At 42.6% G+C, this 13457-nt stretch overlaps 1 protein-coding gene across 2 annotated transcripts in view; it reads left to right on the forward strand.

Moving 5' to 3' along the window:
* The window catches only part of Pde6c (phosphodiesterase 6C), a 55022-nt gene that overhangs the window by 40235 nt on the left and 1330 nt on the right, over positions 1-13457 (forward strand). The window contains exons 16-21 of one of the 2 annotated variants that reach the window (XM_036203965.1): positions 3044-3144; positions 7195-7302; positions 7390-7453; positions 10850-10924; positions 11015-11098; positions 11608-11764. In XM_036203965.1, the coding sequence (XP_036059858.1) occupies positions 3044-3144; positions 7195-7302; positions 7390-7453; positions 10850-10924; positions 11015-11098; positions 11608-11764 (589 nt within the window). The remainder of the gene's footprint in view (positions 1-3043; positions 3145-7194; positions 7303-7389; positions 7454-10849; positions 10925-11014; positions 11099-11607; positions 11765-13457) is intronic. The other variant, XM_036203975.1, reaches the window with a different exon arrangement.

Here is a 13457-nt window from a genome sequence, read left to right on the forward strand (position 1 = left end):
TAGTACAGCCTGTATTCCAAACCAGACAGAAATCAGCCTGTGACCTGAGTGAATAGGTTGTGATATTGTGTAGACGAAATTCTAAATGGTCTTATTAAATAAGAAACAGAGCCAAATACAGAGTTAAAAGCCCAAGAGACCCGAGCACTAGCGAAGAGCCGAGACCACCTTATCTTACCACTAGCTGACGTCCTTCCCCTGAGAGAGAGACCTTCTTCCTGTGTGTCTTGTGTTTTATTGCTTTCCTATTCTGCCTTCTCATTGGCTGTAAGCCCAGTCATATGACTTCCTTGTCATTGCCTGTCTATACAGATCTCCTGGTCTCTATGGTTGGTACTGGGATTAAAGACGCAAGGGTCACCATGCTTGGCTGTGTCCTTGACCACACAGAAACTCTGCCTGCCATGTGATCAGATTCAGGGTGTGAGCTACCACCACCTGACTTCTATTCCTGGCTCACTAATGACCTCTGATCTCCAGGCAAACTTTATTTATTAACATACAAATAAAATCACATTTCAGCACAATCAAAATATTAACACAATATTGTTAGTCAAATTTATAAGAACACACACACATACACACACACACACACACACACACACACACACACACACTATCTATGCAATTAGGGGCTGGCCTGGCTAGAACTGGCCTAAAGACCAGGCCTCCTGCCTTGTTTTGGCACACTTGCCTCTTTATATAATGTTTTCAGAACAATGATCAGGGATAATAGGGAGATGAAGTATTACTTGCTTATATATTTTAAGAATTAACATCTTAGGAATAAAAATTCAAGTAAGATGAAATATGGAGGAAAAATATAAATGGAAATGATGGTATTCAAATTCCACCCCCACCCCCGAAATGGGCATTCCATTAATACTGGATGAACTTCGCTGCTGTAGCATGGTGGCATGCCTGTAACCGCAACACTTAGGAGGGAGAGGCAGAAGGATAAGGAATCCAAGGTTATTCTCAGATACATAGCCTGGGCTACATGAGACCATGTCTTAAAAGAAAACAAAACAAACAGACAAAACCCACATTGGATCTGGACTGAGATGCCTTGTGGAGTCATTGTGAACAGTCCTAAGCAGGAATATGATTTTAATCTGGACAATTTCCCAAGTAGGAATGTGATTTTAATCAGGACAGTTTCCCAAGTAGGAATGTTAATTTTAATTCAGACAGTTTCCCAAGTAGGAATATGTTTTTAATCTGGACAGTTTCCCAAGCAGGAATATGATTTTAATCCGGACAGGTTTTTTTTTTTTTTTTCTTCTGTAATCTGGGAATTTACTGGCCACTGCTTGACTCTGCCCATCCAAAAACACTGACTATAGTTGCAACAATGAATTCAATGTTTTAATAAACAAATGATAGATTCCTGTCTACTGGTTACATATGCCTTGTGAAATGCCAGTTCTTGTTCCAGATGATGTAAAAAGATGGCCTCCATGAAAACTTGTCATGTCTAGAGCTTGAGTTCTTGGGCAAAAACTCAAAAAGCCTTCTGGAATGACCAACAGCCAGATTTGGTTTAGGGTTGAAGATTTTGTTTAATTTTATTTTAACATGGAGGTGGTCTCAAAACTATATAATAATTAATACTATCATAATAGAGATACAACAACAGTGAGCTAACTTGTAGCAATTCTAATTTCTGAGTGATTCCTCAGGTTTGCCTCACTGGAGTTGACCTTGCATGGGTCTTTATTGAGCACAGACTATGAGTTAGGCAGTTGGAAGGACAATTTATCCTGATTGAGAAAACAAAGGCAGATGTTAGGCCTGTGTCCAGCATATATGGCTTTCAATGGTAAAGCTGGGACCTGGTCCCAGGCTTCTTGCTGAAAGGCAGTATGGGGTAGAAACTGAGAGCACCCACCATATGGACAGACTACATTGGTTCAGATACCATACCTGCCCTGTTCTGGCTGTTTAACCCAAAGCAAGTTGCTTAACATCTCTGCATTACAATTTGTCATAGATTAAGAGCATTTGTGAAGGACTTAGAAATACTCACTTGCTCTTACCAGTTTGGAAAGTTCAGCATTCCTTTCTGTATTATATCCCTCTCATTTCCACACAGGCCTACAGACTGTCACCTTTCTCTCCCATGGAATTGTCCCGGGTTCTGTCGCCTTCATTTGTCAATACTATTGCACCTCTGTCCTCTGTCCTGCATGACTGAAATGGTCCATACAGAATACCATGACTTTTAATAACCACTCCAAGTTTTCTATTCTGGTACTCTAGAAAATAAAGAAATGAAACTAATTTATAAATGAAGATATTATTAATGAGAAATTCTGAAAAAAAAGATCTACTAATTCTTTGTTAAATATTGCAAGGAAACATTTTAAGGGTAACATAGGGAGGTTCATTATTTTGTCCTATATACATGAATATTAGAGTATTTGGCCATTTCTAAGAGACAGTGGTTTCATGGTTACTCTAGAATTAGCTGGTCAGCAGTGCCACATGGCTAACCATTGGACATCCCAGAAATCCATTTTTACAGTGCCTCAATTCATATAAGTAAGTTTTTATTCTATTGTTATATTTTAATATAGTCCTGAAAGAGAACAAATTATTTATTCTAAAAATGTAGATATAGAGTAGCTGAACCTATTTTTAGAGTTTAAATGACCTACTCAAAGTACAGTAGAGACGTGTACTTAAACCATAAAAAAAAAAAATAGGTATCAGGGGCTGGAGAGATGGCTCAATGGTTAAGAGCACTGGCTGCTCTTCCAGAGGTCCTGAGTTCAATTCCCAGCACCTACATGGGCAGCTCACAACTGTCTATAACTCCAGTTCCAGGACACCTGACATCCTCACACAGACATACATGTAGGCAAAACACCAATGTAATGTACATAAAATAAAAATAAATAATTTTTAAAAGGACACAAAAATGTTGAAAGACAGGCTACAACAACTCACTGTTTTGTTTGTTTGTTGAACCAAAGATCAACTGGCTGTTGTATTTTATTGTGAATTGTTCATCCTTTCTTGTGAATTGTTCATCTTACAGAGTTTAAACATCTTCCAGAATCTAAACAAGCGGCAGTTTGAAACAGTGATCCATTTGTTTGAGGTTGCAATAATAGCAACTGACCTGGCTTTGTATTTCAAGTAAGTACAAGAATGGGTATCTGTGGTGATATTGTGTTCTCCAATATGTTGTGCACCCTAATGAACTTATTTGGGGTCAGAGAATAGAACAGTCACTAGATATAGAGGCCAGAAAATGGTAGCACACACACCTTTAATCCTAGCATTCTGGAGGCAGAGATCCATTTGGATCTCTGTGAGTTCAAAGCCACACTGGAAATAGAGCTAGGCATGGTGACACACACCTTTAATCCCAGGAAGTGATGGCAGGAAGCAGAAAGGTACATAAGGCATGAGGACCAGGAACTAGAGCCTGTTAAGCTTTTAGGCTTTTAGCAGCAATTCAGCTGAGATCCATTTGGATGAGGACTTCAGGCTTTCAGTCTGAAGAAACAAGATCAGCTGAGGAATTGACAAGGTGATGTGACTGTGGCTTGTTCTGTTTCTCTGATCTTTCGGCGTTCACCCCAATACCTGGCTCCAGGTTTGTTTTTTATTAATAAGACTTTTAAAGATTCATGCTACAGGTATCAGAATGCTCTTGAGCCTGGTGTGGTTCTGCTTTCTATGAACTGCACTAAAGTTAAATGTAAATGGAGGCTTTTCTCTGTTCCACCCATTCTGTAATCCCTTCCCAAATTATCATTCAGAGGCTTATATTAATTATAAATGCTCAGCTAGTAGCTCAGGCTTATTACTAACTAGCTCTTACACTTAAATTAACCCATAATTCTTATCTATGTTTAGTTATGTGGCTTGGTACCTTTCTCAATATGACATCCTTATCTTACTTCCTCTGCATCTGGCTGACAACCCCTGACTCCGCCCTTCCCCTTCCCAGCATTCTCAGTTTGGCTTTCCTGCCTATCTTCCTGCCCAGCTACTGGCCTGTCAGCTATTTATTACCAATAGGAGCAACACATATTCACAGCACACAGAAGGATATCCCACAGCAGTTAAAAGGCTTGTTTATGTGGCTGGAGAGATGACTCATTACTTGTGAGCATTTGGCATTCTTACAGAAGACTGGAGTTGGATTTCCAGGACCCATGCTCACAATGGCCTCTAACAATGGCTTCAAGGATATGATGGTCCATCTGGCCTCTGTAACCATCCACACATATGCATAAGTTTTTAAAAGTAGGCTCACAAATCTGTTTTCTTTTTGGAATGTTAGTTATCCTCAAGATAGTTGGCTGACAGTGAACTTACTCTGTTTTGGAGACATACTTTTGAAAGCACAAGCCTGCCCTGTTAAATACCTTGTGATATAAAGCACAAACAAAAGAGTGTGGTGGTGCATGGCCTGAAGAACAATGTCACAAAACTGCACACCATGGCTGTGGGTCCTGGTGATTCACCATGGTCCAGAATCTAGTATTTAATTGGATTTGTTCAGTGGTAGAATGCTTGCCCAGAATCTGGTATGTGTTATTTCAGGCTCAGAAATTTGATGCTGTGAGAGTTTTGGATTGAACAATTTTAATGATTCTAACACACAAACTAAACTCACAAAACTTGAGTTTTTATACACCAGAGGGCCAAGGAGACCAGGTATGCCAAGTATCTGCACATTCTCTTCTAAGTGAAATAAAAAGTTTCATGGTGAACATTGATTAGAAAGAGGTGGGCTATTTATAGGATCCAAATATTTGGTGACTTTGGCACTGTCAAATTTTGCCTTGTCCTTAAAACTCCAAACTTTATTAAACAGTTCAGCTATGATTACAAATGCTCAGGCCACCATAATGGTATCCAGACACCCAGGGCTCACATCCCACCAGCGGTACCCCATCATGTCACATGTGCTTCAGAATCCAGGATTTGTTTGTTGACTTGTTTTTGTTTATTTAGAGGCAGGGTTTCTCTGTGTAGCTCTTGCTGTCCTGGAACTCACTCTCTAGACCAGGCTGACCTCAAACTAAGAGATCCTCTGCCTCCCAAGAGCTGTGATTAAAGGTGTACACCACCATCGCCTGGCTCAGAATTCAGTGTTTAAGGACAGAAACAGAAGCAGGGATGCCATGGGGACACTTGGCCCCCATTTCATCATGAAAAGTCCTCTTACTTTCCAAAGAGAGCCATCTGATACTGACACGCTCCATCCTTTCCACTGCTGTTCCTATGTGGCACTGCTGAGTGTCTTGAATGTTTTCCCACACATGGCACCCTACTATCTGCAAATATCTTCCTGTAACTCGATTTTCCCACATGGCATTGTATTTTAAAGATTTGCCTTTGGTGACATGACACTTGTAGATTGATTTTTAAAAAAAAAATCATGTTGGAGTGGATTATAAGGCATCCACTAGCACATCAATATCAGGATAAGACCCTGATGAAGCCAAACAAAAATGCAATTAAAAATTAATAAAAGAGCTGGCAAGTGGGCTCCATAGGTAAAGCAAATGCCATATAAGTATGCAGATCTGAGTTTGGATTCCTCAACACCCACACAAAAAACTGAGTGTGACAGGAAACAACTGTAACCCTAGCATAAGGAGGGAATGTTAGTGAGGAAAGTTAGAAAGGGACCCATCAAGGAGGGACACCTGATGTCCACCTCTGGCTTTTACATGTAGATATACACCCATCCCCCCATCCCTATTCACCCCGATACACAAACAAGTACACATAGGGAGATAGGTAGATAGGTAGGTAGGAAGGTAGATAGATAGATAGATAGATAGATAGATAGGTAGATAGATAGATAATAGAAGGAAAGACAGATGATAGAAAGAAAGGAAGAAAGAAAGAAAGAAAGAAAGAAAGAAAGAAAGAAAGAAAGAAAGAAATATAGATAGATAGTAAATGAAAAGACTTCCCCTTGGTAATACACAGAGAGCCAATTCACTTGCTTCAATTGTAGTGTTTAACTGTTGGACAGACAATAATTCCCTTACACTACACATAAATAAATTCAGATTATATCTTATCTGTGTTATTATCCACAATGCTACATTGCAGATCGTTGTGCATATATGGGAATTTCCATGCACAGAGGTGGCAGTGTTGTGGGGTGTACACATGTTTTGTGCATGCCATCTTTCAGTATTGGGCTCCACCATTTACATCCAACCAGCAGCATGCCAGGGTCCTCTGATGCCATATCTGAAGTACTCTTGATCTGGACACATCGGATTTTAGTTGGCTAACCTATTGAGTATAAGAAGTTACCCTACTGTTTAGATCTGCATTTCCCAATTGCCAATGAGACTAGCCATCGGTGAATTTGGGTTTCTGTGTTTTTGTTGGGCGTGTGTGCTATGATGGTACAGCGCCTGCCTGCCCTTTGTACTTGTTTCGTTTTTTTCTTGTTTGAACTTTTGGTTTGACTGTATCCAAACTTCCTTGGGTTGTCCCCACTCTGGTTTGTACTTCTTCTGCCTCCAGCCCTCTCTATGCCAGAGATAGTCAGAACTGCCTGCTCTCTCTCTATCCAGGCTCTTGGCCCCTGCCAAGCTCACAGCCTGAGGCAGAGTGGGAACACAGAATATGAAAAGCACACACTTAAGATAATTTTCTGTGAAAAAATTTGTAGCACGAATCTTAAAGGGTTTTATTTATTAATAAAAACAAAACACCAGGAGTCAGGTATTGGGGTGAATTCTGAAAGATCAGAGAAGCAGAACAGGCCACAGCTAACCTTACCTTGCCAATTCCTCATTGGATCCTGCTTCCATGAATCTTCACACTGAAAGCTTCTAAGTCCTCACCTGAATGGATCTCAGCTGAACTGCTGCTTAAAGCCTAAAAGCTTTAAAGCCTAAAAGCCTCTAGCTCCTGGTCCTCACTCCTTATATACCTTTCTGCTTCCTGCCATCACTTCCTGGGATTAAAGGCATGTATCACCGTGCCTGCCTGTTTCCAGTGTGACCTTGAACTCACAGCGATCCAGATGGATCTCTACCTCCCAAGTGATAGGATTAAGGGCATATGCCACCATTTTCTGGCCTCCATGTTTAACTAGGGGCTGTTCTGTTCTCTGACCCCAGATAAATTTATTAGAGTGCACAATATATTGGGGAACACATCACCGCAAAAATTGATGTGCAGCTCTGTCTTTTCCAGGAAGAGGACCATGTTTCAAAAGATTGTTGATGCCTGTGAACACATGCAAAGTGAAGAGGAAACAATCAAATATGTAACTTCCGACCCAGCCAAAAAGGAGGTCGTTATGTGAGCAGTCAGAATATTAATCCCTTTTTAGCAAAACAGCTTGTTTTGCATTTTTTCTAGTTTGCTAATTTTTCATTTCTTCCTAAGGGCCATGATGATGACTGCCTGTGACCTGTCTGCCATCACCAAGCCTTGGGAGGTGCAGAGCCAGGCAAGTACCACAGCATTGCCTTTCTTGTAACACACCTGGGACTTGTCCGCTAGCATTAAGCCTTGGGAGGTGCAGTCAGGCAATCCCAGCTGCATTTCCTGTGACCTGTCACACACCTATGACTTGTCACACACCTGTCTGCCATCATCAAGCCTTGGAAAGTGCAGAGTCAGGCGAGTCCTGAGGCATTTCTTTTCTTGTCACACACCAGGTGCTGTCTAAATTCTGTGAAAGGCCACACAGTGATCTCTGGCAACCCCAGAGTCCTATTCTGATCTTTACAAACAACAGCAGGTCAGCCAGTCATTGGATCATGTCCCAGAACAAGGAAAATACAGAAGACTTTGAAAAGAAAATGGAGGGGGGTGAAAGTGGGGGACAGAACTCCTTATTATTGAACGAGTTATAAAAGCTTTATGTAGAATTTACCAGACATGGTTGTTCAAACCTGAAATCTGACTGCTCCTGGGGAGGTGGAGGCAGGAGGATATAGGATTCAATAATAGCCTGGGCTACATAATGAGGCCTATCAAGTGAACTCAACTTGTGAGCTATACAGAACAGGCCCTCGGGAAGGGACTGTTCACTCTATGTAGCTGGTGTTGTTCCGGGGTCTTCTATAAAGTGACTGGAAGGTGCTGACAGAGAATCCACATTCAGAGCTGTTCTTTGTCTACTTTGGGGGTAGGGCAATGAGATGGTGCTTAGCTACTTGTTTTCTCATTAATTGGCTGGAAGAAGCTTTTTTTCAACAATGTCTAGGCGAAAACTTCAGCAGAGGAGCCAAGATTTCCTTGGTTCAACTGTCCATCCTGATTATATCTAGAAACAAAAAGTCATCGGAACCCATTGTGGGAGAGAGCAAATACCTTTTTTCCTAGCCATCCTCGGTTTGTGGCTGTAGGTCCTAAGTAGAAGATAGTCTGCAAAGAGAGAAGTATATAAGTTTATGTTAAGTTTTACATACGTGACATGGGAGCCTTCATAAGTAGGCAAAGGCCTCAAGAAAGTTATCTTCATATATTTTTGAATAACATTTAAATTGTGTGTGTGTGTGTGTGTGTGTGTGTGTGTGTGTGTGTGTGTGTACATGAGTGTGTGCATGCGCCTGCATGTGAGAATTCTAATTGGTCTTAATAATAAAAACTCAGAGCCAGATATTGGGGTAAATGCTGAAAGATGAGAGAGACAGAGGAGCAGGTCACAGCCACTTCTCACCTCTCCAACTCCTCAGCCAAAAAGGCTGGAGCTCCTGTCTCCACCCACCTTATCACTTCCTCTCTCTGCCCAGCCATATCACTTCCTGTTTCCTCTTCCCAAGTGCTGGGATTAAAGGTGTGTGCCACCACTGCCTGGCCTCTATGGGTAACTAGTAGCTAGCTCTGCCCTCTGATCTCCTGGAAAGCTTTATTTGTTAGAGCACAAATAAAATATTACCACATATATGTGTGTGGAAGCTAGAGACCAAAGTTAGGATGTCTAATGTTCTCCACCTTATTTTTTGAGATAAGGTCTCTTTACTGAACCTGGAACTTGCTGTTTGAGCTAAGCTGTCTGGCCACTGAGCTTCAGGGATTCACCTGAACCCTGATATAAACCCTATATGGGGGTTATAGACCTTCTAGCTTTTTACATGGCATTTTGGGGATTTGAACTCGGGTCCTCAGAGTTGTGTGGCAAGCACTTTACTCACTGAACCATCTCCCCAACTCCCACCTATATTCTTTATCTGTTAGGCTTAAGCCATACATTCAGGGTCTCCCTTGAGCTCATCATCATTTCTAATCCTTTCTGCCAGTCACACCTAATATGGCACCTGTAAGACTGTATCCAGGCCTGAGGATGTGTCTCCATTGGAAGAGTGCTTGCCTAGAATTCAGGAAGACCTGAGTTCAGATCCCAGCACCACATAAATTGAGCATGTTGATGCATGCCTCTAATCTCACCACTTTGGAGGTGAAGAAAAGATAATCAAAAGTTCAAGGATACCCTTGGCTACATAGTAGGTTTGAGACCACAACCTGGGCTACAGGAGACCCTATTTCAAAAAGGATTTGAATGTAGCCTTTGATGGGCAGAATCATCTTCATCAATGATTTCATGTCCTCTTCTGTCCTCTGACCTGCTGCCTGAATTATCTATAGAGCTCTGCTCACTCCATGGCTGGAAAGGTTTCTCAATGATACATCACAGAAGTTTCCAGCTCACTTATTTGTTTTTACAAAATCCTTTTTTTTTTTTAAAAGCTGGACATGATGATGTACATCTGTAATGACAGCTGAGACACTAAGACAAGATAATTGTAAGTTCAAAGCTACCCAGGGTAACATAACAAGACACTGTCTTCAAAATAAAAACAAAAAACCAGAGGTCTACTTTCTTCTCCCAAAACTTGTACAGAGATAACCACAGGATAGAGATGGAAGCTTTGGCCTGGAGACCCAAGTTCATCCTCCTGATACAGTGCACAGGCCTATCATTACCTGTCCCTTCCCTCACCCTCCTCGGGTTGTTACCCATCACCCGAAGCTGTCACCACACACTCCAAGCTCTGGGATAAGACTCAGGCAGTTTGTTCTGTGCATAGCTTTCTCCTCCTTTTTATCTAGATATCTACTGCTCAACTCTCAGTGGGACAACAGAAATGGTCACCTCCCTCTGGCATGGCATGTCTCTTTCCTTCTTCCTCTTTTACCCATAGTAGTAAGCCTATTAGTGTTGTAGTACATACCACACTGAGGGCAAACTGGTCTCCCTACACTGTGAGCATCTGAAAGACAATGTTCCATCTCTTCCTTCTTGGCAAGCCTGGCTTCCACCAATATCAAGTAGCTAACAAATGTCTGTCCATCATGAGGTATTAACTTTCATTATATGAATTAATACTTGATTATCCTCACATGGCTGTCAAGATACAGATGTACCAGTCTCTCTCTGTCTCTTTGTCTCTGTCTCTGTCTCTGTCTCTCTCTCTCTCTCTCTCTGTGTGTGTGTGTGTGTGTGTGTGTGTGTGTGTATGTGTGTGTGTGTGTGTTCACCATATACAAACCTATGCTAGATGACCACAGCTAATAAGAGGATTGGAAAATGTGAGGGCTCGAGGCATCTTGGTTTGAGAAACTCAACCTTCTCCCATCCCCCCTCTTTACTGAGAAGTGATGGCAATATAAACAAAAGATGTACTCTCAGAGTTAGACCAGAACCCTCAAGTAAGGAGAGAACCCTTTCCCGTTTCAGCATAACCTGTAAGTGGCATCTCTTTTTCTAACTTCAGAGCAGCTGGCTTGATGACACCTCAAGCGTTGACTGGAAGATCCTTAGCTGTCGCTCACGCTGACATGATGGAAGTTCTCTGCTGATAATGGATATCCCAAACCACGCCTCTGTCTTTTGCAGGTAGCACTTCTGGTCGCAAATGAATTCTGGGAACAAGGTGATTTGGAAAGAACAGTGCTGCAGCAGCAACCAATTGTAAAGACCTTGTCATAATCATCACATCACTTATTAAAAACCACCCCTAAACCCCTGAAAATGTCTTTAAAGGATTTACTTCTCTTCCAGCCCATGATGGACAGAAACAAAAAAGATGAACTCCCCAAACTTCAAGTGGGATTTATTGATTTTGTTTGTACTTTTGTATATAAGGTATGTAAACAAATTATTTGAATGAACTGTGTAATCATTTAAATGAGAATTTTTCTTTCAAACTATAACTAGAGTGAGCCAGGTGTGGTGGTGCGCATCTGTAATCCTAGCACTCAGGAGGCAGGGGGATCAAGAGTTCAAACTCACTTTGGACTACATGGTAAGTTTCAGGCCACCTGGGCTATAGGGCAAAGACCTTGCCTAAAAAAATTAAACAAAAAGTTGACTGAAGCAAAGTTACCAATGAAGAAAACCACCAGGTCATGTCCTCCATAGTATTTTGAACACTGACTTTGATTTATTCAGAGTGGAATAAAATGTGCAAGAACTCAAGGATGATCTACTTGACAGACAGCAAAGAGCCCCTGCCTTTCCCAAGCTTCTGGAAGCACCCAGGCTCATCCCAGCAGCTCCAAGCGCCACCCACCTCCCAGCTTCTCTTCTACATATGAACACTATTGAAAATCAGCTATGTGATTAACTAGTTTCCTGCCTCAAATTCTCTGCAGGAGTTCTCACGGTTTCACAAAGAAATCACCCCCATGCTGGACGGCCTTCAGAATAACAGAGCGGAATGGAAATCACTAGCAGAGGAGTATGAGGCGAAGGTGAGGGTGACCCAAGAGGAGGTGGGAAAGCAGGAAGAAGGAGCAGTGGATGGAAAAGGTTAGCTGGAATTGAGTTTGCCTGTGTGGGTGTGCAGTAGCCAGAGACGGGGGTGGGTGAGTGGGTGTGACGAAAATCAGGAGCACATGTGCTAATAGGAAAACTGCTTTGCTGATGCAGGTAGGGAAGTTGAAGAAGTTTGTGGTTTTCAGGGTTGTTTTGCCTGTGGTCGAGATCTTATGCATAACTCCAGGAGTTGACAGCCCCAGCCAGATGGTCCCGGTACTGCAGAGGCAGTCGGTGGGCATTAGCACCCTCTAGAAGGTGGCTCTAGGGCATCTCTGTCAAACATGGGGCCAGGGGAAGGGACTAGATGGGAAGACAGTTCAAGTGTGATACCCTGCATTAGCCGTGAAACCCTGGGCACCTTGCTCAGACTCCAGAGGTTTTACAGATTGACATCTTAATAAACCCTACAGGTAAAGTCAGAGTTGGCCGACCGTGTGAGGTGGTTGGAAGGAGCTGGAAGGGATGCTAAATCTTTGCTTGTCCCCCAGTATCTTCACGTGGTGCTGTTTGCTCTGGCTTGAAATTTCTACTCGCAGTCACTTGACGGGCTTATCATTGCTTTAGAAAGTGCTTACAGTGAATTGTTAGTTCTTCAACTGAATGTTCATACTGATTGCAAAATGCTGGGCTGGAGCTCTGTGGTAGGGCATTTCCAGGCATTGCAGAAAAAGAATGCTAAGTTGATGGTGAGTTGTGTGTGTGTGTGTGTGTGTGTGTGTGTGTGTGTGTTGGTGTGGGGGCCTGAGGAGCTGTGCATCTTGTGTGTCACAGTATAGGTTTTGTTACTGACCTGGGACTCATCTATTTAGCCAAGCTGGTTAGCCGGCAAGACCTGTGTATCCATCTGTGTCTACCTCCCCAGTACTGGGATGACAAGCATATACCACCATGCCCAGCTTTTTCACATGGGTACTGGGAATCAAATCAAATCGGGTCCTTGTGCCTGAGTTGGCAAGCCCTTTTCCTACTGAGCTATTTCCTCAGGCTGAGATGTTAATATCTGTCTCCAAAGGTTAGCACTGTAACAGTTTTGTTAAGTTGTTCCTGTGGGCAGAGAAACCATCTGTGGGTGGGAGGCCCTGCATGAAGATGCTTCTAGACGACTGCACTGTGCAGAGTTTAATCAGTTCATTGAAGTGGGAATATTTGCCTTACTAAAGTTATAGATGTCCCTCAACAGAATAAAACCAGGGTTTCGGATGTCTTCGTGCCCATTCATTCAAATATTCACAAGGTATGTGTTCTCAGAAGGCTGTGTTAGGCCTTGGGGGAAAGACAGGGACCTTATCTCCAAGCTCTCACCTCTGAAGGGAGAGCTGGGCATTAAGTAACCAATGCATACCTGATGGTGAGCCTTGGAGAAGGCATGCGGCGTATACTGAGAGCACAGGAAGGCTTCCCTGAGAAGGGGGTGTCTGTGCTGAGGTCCCAAGACAGTAAGTCCCAACTCACACAAAGGAGCAGAGGGGTGGAGAAGGACACAAACAGGATGTGTAAAATAACTACTGACGGGGGAATTGCTTGGTGTGGCAGAATCATTCCCAAACACGTCCATGTGTGGTCAAGGACAGATGGAAACCCGAGTACCAGATGAAGCTGGTAGTGTAGGCAGTGACCAACAGTAGCCTGCAGCCAGCTGCATCACACAGTCAGGGGAGGGGCTGGCGCAGGAAGGTCTGACCTG

This window comes from Onychomys torridus, chromosome 1 (assembly GCF_903995425.1).
Source record: "Onychomys torridus chromosome 1, mOncTor1.1, whole genome shotgun sequence".
NCBI lineage: Eukaryota > Metazoa > Chordata > Mammalia > Rodentia > Cricetidae > Onychomys > Onychomys torridus.